Source organism: Dermacentor andersoni, chromosome 6 (genome assembly GCF_023375885.2).
Source record: "Dermacentor andersoni chromosome 6, qqDerAnde1_hic_scaffold, whole genome shotgun sequence".
In the NCBI taxonomy this organism is placed as follows: domain Eukaryota; kingdom Metazoa; phylum Arthropoda; class Arachnida; order Ixodida; family Ixodidae; genus Dermacentor; species Dermacentor andersoni.
This window is the reverse complement of record NC_092819.1, coordinates 90,562,952-90,580,855: the sequence shown is the minus strand read 5'-3', so window position 1 is coordinate 90,580,855 and position 17,904 is coordinate 90,562,952. Positions and strand designations below refer to the sequence as shown.

Here is a 17,904-nt window from a genome sequence, read left to right as displayed (position 1 = left end):
AACCAGAAAACAAACAAATTTCAATGAGAAAAAAAATCATTTCGTTGAATTTGAGAGTCGGCAACCACACATACGGTTTCATGCCGTGTTGATGATATCTTCGCATTGGTGGTACAAAGTAAAGCCCGAGACACTTGCGCCCACTCCGCCTCTGCGGCGAATAATATCGCCTGAAGTGGGACGATCGATGCTATCATGAAAAGCGTAGGCAGAGGGAAGCGAATGGTTCTAGCTCTGCCTGTCGCTTCAACACATCTCCAAAATTCGAGATTACACTGCCTCAAGCACTAAACGCGCATTAAGACAGAAGACAGTGCACATGAAAGCACGGCCATCTTGGCTCGCCATGTCTTTTAACTCGCCACAGATTACCTACACAACATTGTGCGCGGGCCGCCTATGCACTCAGCCCCGCTGACAGCTATGCGCAGTTTGGCTGGGTTAGTGGAGGATATACACACGCACATCTACCCCCCCACTCCCCCTTCTTGATCGCGTGGAAAGACAGTGCCCATCAAGCATTTCATACTTCTTGGCTTAATCACCTTTAGACTTTCTATGGAATATGATGGCAAGAGAGTATTGTTACTATGCCTCGGTGGCTGTTCTCCGTCACGTAATTTCAGAGGTGTATTCGCAAACAGCCGCAAAATTTCCCATCTATTGTCTCAGTATTCCTTCGCGGCGGCAGTGAAGTTGTGTCCAAACAGACTTTGTTATATTGAGGTTCAAAATACATGGTGTTCTAGGAAAAGTTATAAAAAATCAAATATTTCATTATATAGAGGTTTAACTGTACATTTAAAGGGCTCCTGAACCACTTCTCAGGCTTGGTGAAAAAACAGCCCGCGGATAGCATACACTGCTGTTAACAGCTCAGGCAAATTTTGCAGTCGTGCGCGGTGCATGGAGCTCGCAAGCAGAATGCAAAGTCACCTTTTTCTCAAACCCTCTCTTTTCAACACAAGCCTGCTCCTCACTTTTTTCTGGACGCTTTATTTTGTAATAAAGCAGATCCTCACACACATGTGCTATTTGCAGACATAAAATCAAGATGGGTGTTTGAATGACTTCGCTTCTTCCTACTGTTACTGTGTATTGACGCAGTTTAATAAACAGGCTGAAGTAAGCAAAAATATGCTTTTGAATTTCAATAATAATTACGTACTTTCACAAGACGATGAGCATCGTCTGTCATGCTCGGTTGCGCGTGGGTGCCGGCATAGGCCACCCTTTTTATCAGTGTCGTAGCCATCTGGCCTCGGTAATTGTGGTTTTGAACTCTCAAGTAGCCTTGAACCACACAAAATTTAAGGTCAGATCGCACGCACGCTTGACAGCGCATGCTCACTCCTAGCTGCTCCTGCTTAGACGACTTGGCATACTTCACTTCGTATTGAGCGTGATAGTGCTTCAAAAATGCAGGAGTCGAATGTGGCTTCTGATCGCAATTGGGGCCGATCCAGATCGAGCTTGATCCAGATCTGGTGTTGCTACATGGTCATTTGCGATCATGATCCTGCAGGATCTGGATTTGGGCGATCGCGATCTGAGAATTGCAATCAGCCCCTAATCACGATCGCAGACTGACGTCTGCACCCTCTAGCGCAGGATTCTGAAAACACTAAAAATAAGAAGTGAAGCCAGCTCAATAAAAAACGTTTAAAAATCGTTTACCAGCAATAATAAGCTGTAAAACTGAACTATTGTCCAAATTTTGCAAATCTGAATTTGTAGCCGATAGATTATGCAATTCTGAAAGTTTCTGACGATCAGCAGACAGTAACTAGATACGGATTGTTGGACCATGTAGCAGCAACCATTGTTGATCACGATCAAGAAATCTGATCCGGATGAGCCCCGATCGTGGTCAGAAGTAAGTCTACATGTGACACCAGTATAGTATCCTTGGTCAAGCTGGTGCAGGACAAAGCCGGTCCGCACCACGTAGCATGGCCAAACTGGAGCATATGAGCGTGAGCGTGCACTCGAGCACTGTCATGCACAAAGCAAACGCTGCCCATATGCACTACAGTTGCATGTAGCAGCAGGTCGCTATGTAGCATAGATACTGCGGCCACTGCGGGGTGCCGCAACAAGTCCGCTGGCTGAGAGCACTGTGGTTCGCTGAGGACAACCGCATTTGGGTGAAGCATAGAGGGGCTTTATGTTTGGCAAGTTGTAGGTGCCAAAATCAGAAGTAGTGGCGTCTACAGGGACATCCAAAATCAAGTTTTAACAGCCCGCCATGGCAACATTCAGTAGGCAGAGTGTTCTGGGAATTCCCCACTCTGCCATAGCCTTCGCAGTACAAGTCACTGAAGAATGAGCGGAAGCACCACGCAGGGGATGTTTGATTGCCAATAAATGCAGTTCTGCTGAACGCATCGAATTACTTTTTGTGGCAAAATATTTCTGAAATAGCCTATTTTAACTTCAAATGCATTTCTCGACTTCGACAAAAAGTGCTTCTGTTCAGGGCCTCTTCAGACTGTTGCACAAAAACAAAGGATCGAAATCTTTATAGCGGATTTTACCAGTAAGAATGATTAATAAAGAAAAAAGAAAATGCACACATTGCATGAAATTTACCAGCTTGAACTACAAGCACCTTCTCAAAATTTTTTAATTTTATTTTGCCACAATTTTTACTACCTATCCAGCCTAAGACCATTTTGCTTCGAGATATCCATTCTAATGGTCGAGCATGCAAAATGTGTCAGAAGTACGACATTGCAGTAGTGTGCTCTGTTTTACGTCTTATATATTTGCAAATGACTGCCAGAATGAGAGGGACAAAAAAAATGCATTTATTAAAATTATAGGGATGGGATATGGTGCCTTCGTCTTCCTTCCAGCATCTGAATGAGATCTGCAGACTTTTGCATTGATATACTAATGCTTGAACAGCCATTGAAGGGTGCCCACTCATGGATCCATCAGAAATCTGATGTGAACATTCTTTGGAGGATAATCAATGGATATTGCATCCTTGGATATTCTCTGGACATCCAACATAGGTATCCCTGCAAGAAGGCTGACCCTTAATCGTACATGCCTCAGTTATGTTGTCACATGAGGGTCTTTGGCAGTGTATTTTTTCAATGGTGTTGGTGCCTTCGTTTCTGTCACTTGCCCATTGTACTGCTTATTTTTACCTTTTGTAATGGTACTTCTGGACATTTGTTGGACACATACCTTTACCTATTATACACCAAATCTTCAATGCATCCACAAGCACATTATAATCACTTGCACTGTTGTCCAAGTGACTGCCTGCAGTTTAAAAGTGCTTTAATTCTCGAAACCAATGTTAAAATAATTTGAGTTATAGCTACATTGCCTTTGTACATTTTAACAATTATTTGGCTCTTCTAGGCACACTAACTATAACGTCAGTGGTGAGGAAAAGACTTGCAGTGCAATCGGTGACGCAACCACAAGTTCACATGCTACAACGATTGACAGTGAAAACAGACCAACCATTATGACAAGCTTCAGTGAGATTTTTAAAGGGGAGCCTTCCCAGGCTTTCACAGGGTCTGGCTGTATATATGTGCGATATAAATTTGGACCACAGGCTATGCGCTGGCTGCTGTCTGGCCTAGTAGAAAACTTGAGTCACTGGGTGTGTGCCCATTCTTGGCCAGTCCCCCAAAATAGATGCAGCACTATTAAAAAAAAAGTTGAGGTTTTACGTGTCAAAACCATGATCTGTTTTTGAGGCACGCCGTAGTGGGGGACTCCGGAAATTTGGACCACCTGGGGTTCTTTAATGTGCACCTAAGGCCCAAACAATGAAACCTTCCTTTCCTTTGACGGCTTCGTAACCTTATGCGAGGCCTCCTTAGAGTGAAGAACCAATGGAGGAAGCAAGCGTACTGTTACGTTTCGCCTACAACGCGCGGTAATGCCGGCGCGGATGCAACGGACGCCGGGGCTTCGTTCAAAGCGGCGGACATTTTGGCCCGTCCGACGCCGCCGCAACGCCTCCCCGCCAAGCGTGTCCAGGCGTGTTTCAGTGCCACGTGTCTTCGTGTGTGCGTGTGTGTGTGTGTGCCCACGCTTGTCAAAGCGCGGCAGCCCGGGAGCGGAGCTCCCCAAGTGAGGAGCCAGGAGGTCTGTCCGTCGGCGGGTTGGCGATGCGTCACTACACTCGTCTCGACCTGTCTCTCAGCTCGTCCGTGCTCCGCCGTCGCGTGGGCTCCGTGCTCCGCCGTCGCGTGGGCTCCGTGCTCCGCCGTCGCGTGGGCTCATCTCGTGACCTTCCTTCTGGCCCGCGACGCCGAGAGTATAAGAGCAGCTGCCCCCGGACGCTGAGAGAGACGCTCCGATTTGTTCTGTTGAAGTTACGTGCACTCCCGTCTCTCCACTTCGGTCGACCTGACCGGCCGCTCTTTTGCGTTGTTAGAATAAACAAGTTGTTCTGTTACCAGTCTACTCTTGCTTTGCCGGGACCTTCGGATGCTTCCAGTGCCCCAGGCCGCCAGGCCAACGCTACCCTTGGGGCTTGCGACCCATTTGCAATAACGGGCGTCAGCACCGAGTCCCCAACAGCTGGTTGCCAGCGGTGGGATCGCGACAACGGAGGCCAACAGCGAAGAGATGCGGTTGAATGTATGCTGAGCAGCACAACGACCATCCGGGAGCAGTGCAACGAGCCCTGTGTGATGACTGGTTGCCTGCAGCGGAACGACTGCGCTGAATTCTTGGCTGCGAGGTTTGGTGAGTGCGGGACTTTCTTCTTCTGAGTTTTGCCAGGCTTTTGTTAGTGTCAGAAACAGAGCTGGTAATTGTGGTTGTCGTTGCTGCCGGGTTAGTTTGCGGCAAGACAATAGTAGGCAGTAGAGAAAGCAGCATTCAGAGCAGCCATGGATTTGAAGTCGTTGCGCAAACCGATATTGCTGGAGCTTGCAAGAGAGTTGGGTCTGGATGTCTCAGACAAACTCAGAAAACCAGAACTGCTAAGGGCTATTCTTGAGTTAGAAGCTGAGGATGACGAGCTGTCGGAATGCCTTGAGACCATTGAGGAGAGGGAGCGTGAACTTAAAGAACAGAAAGAGAAAGATGAGCGTGAACGAAAAGAACAGAAAGAAAAAGAAGAGCGCGAACACGCTTTGGAAATGAAGCGTCTCGAGGTAGAGATGGAACGCGCTCGTAATGGAAGTCAGGCACACGGTGCAGGAGAACGAGTATTGTTCAAAATGACTGACCTGATGCGGCCGTTTAAGCTTGGAGAGGACATTGGTTTGTTCCTGGTTAACTTTGAGCGAACGTGCGAGAAGCAGGGGTTCTCTCGGGAAACGTGGCCACAGCGCTTGCTCACTTTGTTACCCGGCGAGGCGGCCGACGTAGTCGCTCGCTTGGAAAGAGAGGAGGCAGAGGATTTCGACAAAGTAAAGTCGAGTCTGCTAAAAAAGTACCGGCTGTCAGCGGAGGCGTTCCGTCGGAAGTTTCGGGAAAATGAGAAAGGCAAAAGTGAGTCATATACAGAGTTTGCCTACAGGCTTATGTCAAACATGCAGGAGTGGCTCAAAGAAGAGAAAGCGTTTGGTGACCACGAGAAAGTTCTGCAGTGTTTCGGGCTAGAACAGTTTTATAGTCGGTTACCTGAGAACGTGCGGTACTGGGTCTTGGATAGGCCAGACGTTAGTACGGTGGCTCGAGCCGCTGAGCTAGCCGAGGAGTTTGTGACGCGTCGGGCTCGTGGAGCTAAGGACGGTCAAAAGGGTGAATTTGGCTCCAAGTTTGAGAGGCCAAAGTTCACGCCCATGAGAGCAAAGGGGGACACACGTAGTGCGGATGCGAGTGAAAGCAGTCCGACCGAACGTAAGGAGACGGCGGCAACCGAAGCCGAACGCAGAAAGCGGTTCGAGACGAGGCAAGCGCGCGTTTGTTATACGTGCCAGAAGCCGGGTCACTTTTCGGCGCAGTGTCCAGAAACAAAAACAAAAGTCGTGTTTTTGTCTTTATGCAGCACTGACGAGAACATGAAGCTTCTCGAGCCTTACATGCGAGACCTCCTCGTGAACGGGAAAGAGTGCCGAGTGCTTCGCGATTCCGCAGCTACAATGGATGTAGTTCACCCCTCTTACGTAGAACCCGATATGTTCACGGGCGAGTGCGCATGGATCAAGCAAGCAGTGGAAGCTCATAGCGTGTGTCTGCCGGTAGCAAAAGTGCTTATTGAAGGACCTTTCGGAGCACTTGAGACGGAGGCCGCAGTGTCATCTATGCTGCCCCCCCAGTACCCGTACCTATTTTCGAACAGGTCCGATCACCTCCTGCGCGAGAAGGGGCTTTTGTTTGGTGAGGCTAGCGTTCAGGCCTTAACCAGATCGAAGGTTCGGGAGCTCGCTGCAAAGGCGGTAGTTGCGGGGCCGACGTTGTTGAACGATGAGAAAGGGTCAGAGGCGCAGCAAGCTGGTATTCAGAGCACGCCCGAACTGAATAAAATTGAGCCTGTAGCGTTAAGGCACCAGATACTGGAGAGGAAAATCCCGACACGGGAAAGTTAGAAGAGCTTCCGGTCGAGCTTCCGGGACTAGGCTCAGTGACGAACAGGAAAGACACCGATCAAGTCATTAGTGACTTAATAAGTAAAGCATCGCTGTCGCCTGAGCAGAAAACCGAATTACACCAGCTCTTACAAGAGTTTCAAGGTCTGTTCTCTGAGAGGCCTGGTAGGACTTCTGTCCTTACTCATGACGTAGAACTTACCTCCCCAGAGCCAGTACGATCCAAGGCGTACCGGGTGTCACCCCGCCAGAGCGATATTATGGAGGCTGAGGTAAAGAAAATGCTACAGCTCGGTGTTATTGAAGCGGGTGAGAGTGATTATACCTCCCCTTTGATTTTAGTTGAGGTACCGGGCAAGGAACCTCGTCCTTGCGTCGACTACCGCAGGCTTAATTCCATCACTAAGGATCAAATTTATCCGATCCCTAACATCGAGGAGCGCCTTGAGAGAGTGAGTAGCGCTCAGTTTATTTCCACCCTAGATCTTGTCAGGGGTTATTGGCAGGTTCCACTTACAGAAGAGGCTAGTAGGTATGCGGCGTTCATTTCACCAATGGGGACATTCCGTCCTAAAGTTTTGAGTTTTGGTTTGAAGAACGCGCCATACTGCTTTTCAAGCCTCATGGATAAAGTGTTGCGGGGACAGCAAGAATTCGCTTTACCGTATCTAGACGACGTAGCGATATTCTCCGCATCCTGGCCTGAGCATATGGCGCACTTGCGGGCAGTGCTAACCCGCCTGCGCGATGCGGGCTTGACAGTCAAGGCTCCCAGGTGCCAGTTAGCACAGGCCGAGGTTGTCTACCTCGGACACGTGATTGGTCGGGGTCGTCGCCGCCCCTCTGAAATAAAGGTGGCCGCTGTGCGAGACTTCCCGCAACCGCGCACGAAGACCGATATTCGGTCGTTCTTAGGTGTCGCCGGCTACTATCAGAGGTACATCCCCAGGTACTCTGATATCGCGGCTCCCTTGACGGATGCTCTGAGAAAGACAGAGCCGCAAACAGTCGTCTGGGATGAGACAAAGGAAAGAGCTTTTAGCGCCCTAAAGAGCGCCCTAACAAGCCAGCCTGTGCTACGATCGCCCGACTACACAAAAGGGTTCATTGTTCAGTGTGATGCTAGTGAGCGAGGCATGGGCGTTGTATTGTGCCAACGGGAAAATGGAGAAGTAGAACACCCCGTCCTGTATGCTAGTCGTAAGCTGACGAGTCGTGAGCAGGCGTATAGCGCCACCGAGAAAGAGTGTGCGTGTATCGTGTGGGCCGTTCAGAAATTGTCATGTTACCTAGCTGGCTCGAGGTTTATCATTGAGACGGATCACTGCCCTCTCCAATGGCTGCAGACCATCTCTCCCAAAAATGGCCGCCTCCTGCGCTGGAGCCTCGCTTTGCAACAATATTCCTTTGAGGTGCGTTACAAAAAGGGGAGTCTCAACGGTAACGCCGATGGCTTAAGTCGAAGCCCCTAACGTGGGAATCAGCCTCAAAATTGCTTGTTACTGATGTTTTTCTTCCTGAGGCAGGGTTTTTAACCTATTGCTTTTGTGTAGTGTTTCAAAGTGCTGATGTGCTTTCTAGTGCAATTTTCCGATTTGTGGACGCGTTCTGAGTGCTGCTAAACTACTGTAAGGAACTAGGCAGCAGTATAAAAGGGGAAATTGAGCCTGGCAGGGCTTAGTGAGGGTTGTGCCGTGCTTGCTGACTGAGCGGTTGACTTTCGGCGTAGTTCTAACGCTTGCCGGAAACGAGAACAAAAATGTCAACTCTCCCGAAGTCACTTTGCAGTGTCCTGTGTGAACCTGAACGTGAGAACGAGGCCTTCTCTGTGCGCTGCGCTCAAGAAACGCCAAAGGACGCCCAACTTCGGTTATGGGCATCATCGAGCGACATCCCTCCGGACAGCGGATGCAGTCCCCTGACCATCGGGATCTCCTTCCCCCGGCGGGGCGGTCTGTTACGTTTCGCCTACAACGCGCGGTAATGCCGGCGCGGATGCAACGGACGCCGGGGCTTCGTTCAAAGCGGCGGACATTTTGGCCCGTCCGACGCCGCCGCAACGCCTCCCCGCCAAGCGTGTCCAGGCGTGTTTCAGTGCCACGTGTCTTCGTGTGTGCGTGTGTTTGTGTGTGCCCACGCTTGTCAAAGCGCGGCAGCCGGGGAGCGGAGCTCCCCAAGTGAGGAGCCAGGAGGTCTGTCCGTCGGCGGGTTGGCGATGCGTCACTACACTCGTCTCGACCTGTCTCTCAGCTCGTCCGTGCTCCGCCGTCGCGTGGGCTCCGTGCTCCGCCGTCGCGTGGGCTCCGTGCTCCGCCGTCGCGTGGGCTCCGTGCTCCGCCGTCGCGTGGGCTCCGTGCTCCGCCGTCGCGTGGGCTCATCCCGTGACCTTCCTTCTGGCCCGCGACGCCGAGAGTATAAGAGCAGCTGCCCCCGGACGCCGAGAGAGACGCTCCGATTTGTTCTGTTGAAGTTACGTGCTCTCCCGTCTCTCCACTTCGGTCGACCTGACCGGCCGCTCTTTTGCGTTGTTAGAATAAACAAGTTGTTCTGTTACCAGTCTACTCTTGCTTTGCCGGGACCTTCGGATGCTTCCAGTGCCCCAGGCCGCCAAGCCAACGCTACCCTTGGGGCTTGCGACCCATTTGCAATAACGGGCGTCAGCACCGAGTCCCCAACAGTACTCTGAAAGCTCCCTTGGCTCCCTTTGCCCGTACTCACGTAAGAAACGGTTGCCGTATACCTGGCTTCGAGGGCATTTTTTATAAGCTCTACGCGAACACCTTTATTCAATAAAAAGAAAGTTGGATGGACACATAATCTTTAAATTGAATTGCTAATATGGAGACGCATGGACACTTTCTTCCAGTTTTGTTTACTCAACCTGAGAAACCACCGCACTCGAGCGCAAAACTTGATATGTTCCAGCAACACTAGCACGCCGGCGTTGCGAGATGCCACTCATGCCGAATGTGCGATTGAAATGAACGCAGACGCCTGGCATAGTGCTCGTGCTTCTTTGCAGCTGGGCAACAGAATGCATGCACAAGCAAACATGTAGGCCTGCAGTGAGGTGAAGCGCTCGTTCAGTGCCAGCAGCAGCGTAAGGCTGCATGAAGGTAGCTTCAAAGCAACCTTACGCTGAGGAAGCACCAAGGAAGCTTCCTTCACCGAGGGCCCCTCAGTAAGGAAGCTTCCAAAGTGACACAAGGTGGCCTCACAGCAATGAAGGCTTCCTTACTGAGGCAAAGAGGATGCAATTCTTTGGGCCTAAATTTAAGCACACGAGTGTGTTGGCATTTTTCTCCCATCGAAATGCAGCCACTGTGGCTGGGATTTGATCCCGCGACCTCGTTCTTGCCAGCCCAGCACCATAACCATTAAGCAACCATGGCAGGTACTATCAAAAAGGTGAATCAAGCCTTAAATGTTAAGATTTGTGTCATAATTCTTTGTACATGCACTTCTAATCAAGCATTCTTCCCCTGACAAGCCAAGCACCATTACATTCCCTTACTGCCATACATCACTGCTCTTAGTTTGCCAACTCAAAACTGTGTCATTTAGATTCCAACGTTGGGTTGGATCTGCTTTCTTTTGAAATGAGTTTTAGATGCCTACACAACAAGGAAAAACGTCCGTCCATCATGCAAGACGATTGCTTTTAAGATGGGGCCTGCAGCAGCAAGGGAATCGACCTTTGCACTGTCTCTCACTTCAATGCAAAATAAGCTGCAAGAACACAGCATGTACGAAGCTGTCAGCACTCGCTGCACCGTTCCCCATCACAGATTGCTTTCAATAGAGGTCCTCGTCATATGCAGCCGCTGTCAGAGTACAGTTGGTCACGGTTGATAATGTTTCCACATGGAAGGATAAGGCGCTAAAGAGCGATAACGGCTTACGATTGTAACATTATCAGTGCAATTGGTGCCACCACCTGCAGTAGTTTGCTTGCCTCGTCAATTCATCTTGCACCGCTGTCCGCAGCAGTTCATGTCGCCATAGCGCTGTCGTTTATACTGGTCGGATCAATATTCAGAACATTGATAATCATGCTGAGCTGCGTGGAGGTGATCAAGTGGCGCATTGGTTACGCATACTTAGACAAATCCCAGGAGTTTGAATTTTTTCCCCTTTATTTTTACAGTTGCTATGGCACAATGTATTGGCGAGAAATCAAGGGTCTCGAGGCTCATGCAAAACTACGGTTTCTCTTTGTGGAACAGCCAGGAGACATCGGAAGGGCACTGCAATGCTATGTTTTGCACGGCGAAGCCGATGTCCTCACTGTACTCGCAGGGCTTTCTAGATTGGCCGTGAATACGAAGTGTCGACACACAGTGTAGCCCATTGTTAAAGGGAATGAATTGAATTCTGGGGCTTTACATGCCAAAACCATTTGATTTTGAGGCATGCCGTAGTGGGGGACTCCGTATTTTGACCACCAGAGCATTTGTAATATGCTTCCAATGCACAGGACACAGGCGTTTCTGCGTCCTGTTAAAGGGAACACAAGCAAGTCATGCACAGCGATTCAACAGTTGCTACATAGGAAGTTCACCTATGTCCTTTGATGCGTTTTCATTAAAAGTGGAACTTGCTGCACACTGCTCTGCGATTTGCCCTCATTGAAAACTGAGCTTTACGAGTGGCACTTAGTGTAACACATGAGCATTTGAAAACATACAATAGCCCTACCTTCAATAGATGCCATGGCCATTTTTCTTTCGTTTATCACAGTGCTGTCAAGTTCTGAATGTTCTACATTTGCTTTGCAAAAGGATTGATGCATGCTTGTTTCTGGACGAAACTATGCACACAAAATTAACAAGTGAAAGAGTAGTTGAAATGACAGGAATACGTTCAAATGCTTTATTTTGTGTACACCATGCACATTTTTCTGCTTTTCCACATGTGATATAAACAGATTGCACATCATTAGTACTTAAAACCAGGAACACGAAACACATACACATCTACACTAACTCTTTTTTTATTACATTATGTACATGAAATATAAAATAATCTTATGTACAAGAAAACAGGACTTTCATGCAGACCTGCTTTGTCATGATCAGGGTGGTAGCGCTAGAAACGTTCCACATGTCTGCTTGTGTGCGTGGAAGCTCGCGTCAGTTTAGCTGAACTTACAAGTAAATACATTAGGAAAATAAAATACAATAAAAAGAATGACAGAAAGACAAAAAGGGTAGAGGAAGCAATGTGGGCTCGTCTAGTAACACATGTGGTGGGCATATATTTCAATAAACAAGTCCGCACTTTCGGTCACTGCATCGACGCCTCTCGGAGGTACTCGTCTGCAAAGAATAAATGGGTACACCTGCATGTAGCTTCAAGTCTCTCTCCCGGCAAGCAGTGCACCTGGGCCACTGCACAGGCTGGCCAATAGAGAAGTGTGTAACATGCGGTCTTTGAGCAATGACTTGTTCAGTGAACAACATGCAACCATGCATTCACCATGCTTATATCAGTGACCATGGCATCCCACAGTCCTATACAATAAAGGGGCTGCCTCAATGGCTACGAACAACTTCTGGCAGCTCATTGCTTCGCTTGAAAGTTGGATATACTTGTGTACACGATTGCTTCTTGGAGTGGTTCGTAGTTGCACGTCTACCAGTGAGCAAATGTGCCAATTGCTCAGGCCAACTTGCAACAAGGCTGCCACAAGTGCTACAGAGCTGCTGACTTGTACAGTGCAAGTCCAATAAGCTGGCAACATTGGGTTACATGTTCTTACCACACCAAAAAAGTGGTCTCTAGTGCCAGCCACTTGCACTGTTTAGATTGCCAAGTTAGTCCCGTGAATATTTTAGTGACAGCTGCTTAGCTTTAGTAAGATCTTGATGAGGGCTAGTTGGTTCGTATCTAGAACTGAGGTTGAACAGTGCGAATTAAACAAGGACACAGAGGAACACAGCACTTGTCTGTGGTATTTGTTTCTTCGTGTTCTTGTTTTATTCACACTGTTCAAACTGTTTTTCTTAACTTCTTTACAGTTTAACGAATAGCAGTTTAAGGCTTATTGAACAAGCATGTTATGGCTGCCAGCTTATTGTCAAGCATGTGTATGCAAAAATGGCTTGTGATTGCCAGCACAAACGCCTGCAGTAGGCATCGGAGTGATTGCAAGTGGATTCACTGTGCAAGTCCCACTTCACAAATAGTAGAGGCACCTAAATAATGTTTTGGCAAGAATAAAAAGAAACAAAAGTTTGCAAGACATTCCATCAGAAATGCTTGCAACAACAGAAAGTCACATGACTTTCCATCAGGAATGCTCACTACAAGAGGCAGCTTTATGTTGGAAATGCTTGCATGCAACAGGAAGTAAAAAAACTCCCATCACCAGCCCGACAGGAAGGCTTTCCATCGCAAGTCTAACGCGCATAGAAAAGCCACTCCCACCAGACATGCAGCACGCGCAGTTCATGCCATCCTGGCTCAGCCAGCTTGCATGCACCTTCTGCAAGATGACATGTCACATAGCAGGCAATAACACGAATGTAAAAGCAGTGAAATGAAAAGAGAAAGCGTACACGAGTGCAAAGCATGGCAAGCTAGCAAGTACATGCAGATGCTTCGCACTGGTTTTTGCTTTACCTTCAGTGGTTAAGATGCGACAAATAAGCTGCGAGAGTTTCGACAGTGCTCAATGATGTCAGCAGCACGAGCCACAAAGCGCTGCATGCATGTTATGTTTGGCAACCCTGCGCTCTCTCTGCATTTCCATCTGATGGAGGAGGAACAGGAAGAAAAACACAAGTGAGATTAATTTTTTTTTAACAGGTTATAAGCAGAATACACAAATCATGCTTGGAAAGAATGAATGCAGCATGCTATGTCTCCGAAAGAATTGTCCAAGCCAACGTGCCTTAGCTAAGATGATTGATAAGAAATTGATGATTCAGTGCATGGGATTGACGCAGAAACATGGGAAACAAAAGTGTTTGACTAGAATTTTAGTTGAGAATGCACTTTTGCGAGTACAGCAAGACGTAACCCTATTGCAGTTGCATGTTTCAGACAGTGAAAGAGAAGTGGAGTCGCTTCAAGCTTCTCAAGCTACTATTCAGGCACTTCCCATTAAGTGCTGTACCGTCAACACAAAAGCGCCACTTGCACCATTGTACTGTCTAACGCATTTATGTTTTAAGATGAGACGGGTAAAGGTGCATGGTCTGACAATTTGCACTGGGACCGGCTGCTCTGAAAAAAAAGAAAGAGTCCGCTTCATAGCAAACAAATGAATGGGTTTACTAACTGCCTCAGTTCTCCATGCTGAAACGACAAACACCAAAAATTTGGAAAGGAAGTGCCTCCATCACAACAGCTAGTCACATCCACAAGCCTTTACGAAGTGCCTGCAGCTAACATGCATGCGCACGGCGTCAACACAGTTGTTTCATTTGCTTGGTGCTTCCTTCCTCATAGATGTCGCAAAGGAAATGAAGGACGTGCACAAAATGCGAAGGAGTTGCACAGGGACCCAGGTGCATTTGTTCAAGGCCACGCACGCTGATAACAGAATGCAGATGAAACTTCTCTGCACAAGCAGCAGATTGTGCAAGCAATTATACTTTGTGCCGAAAGCAAGCTTGACAGTGACACACAATCTGCTTGCACTGCGAGGCCAACATAATGCATGAAAGGGGTAGACATTCAGTGCCACCACCAAGCGTCTAGATGGGTAAACGAAGTCGCAGCTCTACGAAGCAATGACCATGCTGATTATCAGACTTCGTGGCTGGCTTGCCTTGTCAGTGTGTAGCTCCATGCGACTTAACCAAGAGCAAAGGCAAAGACTAAAGGCAACTGGATTTGCTAATAACCTAGCGCGCTAGGGCTGCGTTCCATGCACTTAGGATCACAATGCGTCAAGGTTCACTTAGACACCTCGATTCCATGCAAAACTCAATGCAAGTCAAAACGCACAGGACAGAGGACTGGTACTCAGTCCTGATGCCTATGTGAGTGATGGAAACATCCTGCTGAGACTGGGTTCGGCCACAGTTCTGTGCAGTCGATTTCAGCTGTTGGTGAGCTGCCTTCAGGTCAAGCTGTCCTGTTTTTCGATAACACGAGAGTGGAGGCAAGCAGTCGCCCAGTGCCAATGGGCAAGACAGATGCCAGTACCACGCAGCAACCTTGGCTCTCAGTCAGTCTCGTCCAGACTCGGCTGCACTGCCATGTTTACCGCAATACCTCAACGTGCTATACTCGCGCAGCAGCGGATCCCTTCATGAACAGTTAAAGCAAGAGTAGTAGTTGCAGGGCAAAGCGGTTATCACTCAGTGCTGACGCTCAGCTCGGACACTGGGACGGCCATTTCGTACTTGTCCTTGGTGGGCACAATTGGCCGGCAGGGAGTGTAGCCATAGCCGCTCGCCTGCTGCTGCTGCTGGCTGGCACAGAGGCTGTCTGAGAGCTGCTGGGTCTCCTCGGCGAGCGAGGCCTCCCGCTGCTGTTGCTCCGAGATGGCCTCGAGCACAAGCTCCACATCACCGAGCAGCGGCCGCCGCTGGGGGTCACTGGCCCAGCAGTGCTCCATTAGCCGCCAGCAGTCATCGTTAAACTGGGGCAGTCGCTCGGGCCGAGCACCTGCGGGCAAGAGTCTTCATTAGTGTAAGTTCACAATGGCAGACTTAATGCCTCTGAGATATTTCAGGGCTGTGAGAAGATACAGTCCTAGCAGGGTGTCGCTTCGCTCACATCTCGTCCACTGCAGAGAAGTGCTTTGATATTACACTTGGATAAACGCATCAAAGCACATCTCTCAAACACGAGTGAGGCACAGCCAGCTTGACTGCAAAACAATGAAGAAACCAACTAGACCCATAGTCACGCTCCACTCTATCAGCTCTGTAGCAAAACGAAGGTAGCATTGTGCATTCAAATGCCTACATGAACAATGCACACATGTGCGCTAGCGTTCCTGCTGAACACATGGTGTGCAATATTGCACACCATGGGTGCGATCGGAGATGGTTGTTCGGCGCGTTCGTTCGGTTACCGGCGCGCGCGATTGGCCTACTCCGCGCCGACGTCGCCAGCCGCGGGGCGCCGCCCCGTTTTTGGTGACGTCAAAATGACGACACGCTCCTGTCAATCATCCGCCCACCAAGCATTTCGTCCGAACGCGACGGGAGTTGAGAAGTTTGGAGCGATCATACGGCTTCGCATGGCGCGTCTGGTGGATTGGATTGGATCCAACAGGCGGCCTTTTCGGCTGCGGAATGGCACGTTTAATCCAATCCACAGTTTAATTCTAGAAAATGGTGCTTCCGTTGGAAACTTAGGTTGTTGCGCTGGCGTTTCTAGAGGAAGGAGGAGAGCGGGTGGCGGTGTGAAACGCGTTTGAAGAAATGGCAGAAAGTGAATTCCAGCGTAGTTTTTGTTTCTCGAAACAAATAATTCGTTGGTTGTACAGAGAAATCGACAACATCATCGGTGCCAGCGAGCCACTGGGATGTTGTCGCTGCCTCTTGAAAAGTGCGCCACTCTTCCCGTCGTTTTTTTTCTCTTTTTCCTTCTCGCTGTGCGCGACACCACCTAGGGACGACGCAAAGAACCTAATAGTTATAAATTGCAGTAGTCACACGTACTACTATTTGAAAACGTGTTTGGGCTTGAAAAGAAAAAATACATTCTTTTAGATAAAGATTTCATTCAATTGGAAGACGAGAAACATTTGGGTTTGTAGTATACTGTTTGCAAGCAGACGACAAACGACGGAGGTAAACTTCCGGGGAGGTCCCCGCTTCCTGATTGGCTGCTCTCTCCGCCCCGCTGTCACAAATTTTGCATACTGCAACTTTGTGACGTTGCAGCAACTGAACAGAACGCGTATCGAACAAAATATCTCCGATCGCGCCCCATGTGTGCAAGATTGTCTTATACACCTATCTACAGACTACAGAGCTACAGATTAACTTCGACCATCTCGAATTCTCACAATGTGCACCAAAATAAAAAAAAAAGAAGCTTTGTGCATTTTACAATGTTGCGCTATGTATCTGTCCACACCCTTTCAGCCCCACCCAGCCCTCTCCGGTATGACAGACTAACTTGGCCCTTGCTTAAAACTTGTACCAACCTTTCCGGACACACGACCACAGCTGATCTTTGGTCTGGCACTGCTCAAAGACGTAGGGCAGCTTGACGTGTCCCGCGCAGATGTACCAGAAGAGGATGCCGAAGGCATACGTGTCAACGCTGTTGTCATAGCGACCTGTGAACAGCTCGGGAGCCATGTGGATGGGAGTGCCTACGATGCTGCCGGACATCATCGCCTCCGGCTTGCAGAAGCCTAGGTCTGTCAGCTTTGCTCTGTTCGCCCTGTCCAGCTGCCGGCAGAAACGGTCATGGGTCACTCATGGACACTGGAACGCAATGCCTGTTGTCACAAATCAGTCGCCACTGATATAAAGCAATCGGAGGCCATGCCAGCAGTTGGCAACAGGTAGCTTTACTGTCCAGTGTACACAGGTCACATTACACATAGCTAAATGCAGAATATAGGTACTTAAATCTCAGCTAAACATTCTGCACTTGTCAAATAATGTTGGCTGTCACACAAGTTCACACCACGAAACTTATTTCTTGCCAAATGAAGTGTGGTGGTCGTCACACTGTTTCTTATCTCATATCTTGCGGACCTTGCAGAAACAATTTGGCAAGCTACTGCTTGTCACGTTTGCGAGAGGCCGCTCAAGATGTAGTGTTTTCAGATAAGCTTCCAAATGACATTTTATATTTCGAATGATTGATATTGAACTATTTTGCAATGGCCTTTGAGTCTGATACACCTGGGAATGACTTCAAACATTTATAGCAGTGCAAATGTGCAATAAAAGCTTGCAACTTAATTAGCTTTTCCATCATATTTATCTAAATTAGATGCATTTGAGCCACTGTCTCGGATATAAGTCATGAAGCAGCATCACAATAGATAGTGAAATCCCAATAATTTGAAATCTTTTAATTCAAACTGATGGATAATTTAAACTGCTCTATTGGACCCAGTGAAGTCCTATATGTCCGAATAGAGAAAAATTCCCATAAATTCGAAGTTCAACAACCACGCAACATTTATTCGAACAAAATTTCTCACTCCCCCGAATCGCTTTTCGGACAAGCCTGAACCAAAGGCTAAGGTTTGATACCTCGCTAGCTACCGTAACGTTGCGTGCCGTTGGAATGACGAGGAAAGAGGTGCAGGGAGCCGATACTGAACTGGAGCAAGCAGTGCAGCGTGCACCCTTTCTCATCAGGCTTAAATGGAGCAGGAAACAGCCCCGTAGCCCGCACTTGATCACTATGTTACCGCGCCCGCTCACCTGCGCCCCCCTCCTACCCCTCCTAT

General features: G+C 48.6%; 1 protein-coding gene across 5 annotated transcripts in view; it reads right to left on the bottom strand.

Annotated features, from left to right (window-relative positions):
- Positions 1–11,376: 11,376 nt before the first annotated feature.
- LOC126522554 (dual serine/threonine and tyrosine protein kinase-like) overlaps positions 11,377–17,904 on the bottom strand; it is a 127,307-nt gene continuing 120,779 nt past the window's right edge. For 2 of the 5 annotated variants that reach the window (XM_072288805.1, XM_050171320.3), the window contains exons 15-18: positions 16,636–16,885; positions 14,876–15,140; positions 13,143–13,272; positions 11,747–11,836 (exon numbers count right to left, since the gene is read on the bottom strand). In XM_072288805.1, coding sequence (XP_072144906.1) covers positions 13,152–13,272; positions 14,876–15,140; positions 16,636–16,885 — 636 coding nt within the window. In that variant the 3' untranslated portion in view covers positions 11,747–11,836; positions 13,143–13,151. Of the gene's footprint in view, positions 11,837–13,142; positions 13,273–14,875; positions 15,141–16,635; positions 16,922–17,904 lie in introns of those variants that run through there. The other 3 variants (XM_050171321.3, XM_055066472.2, XM_050171322.3) reach the window with 3 other exon arrangements.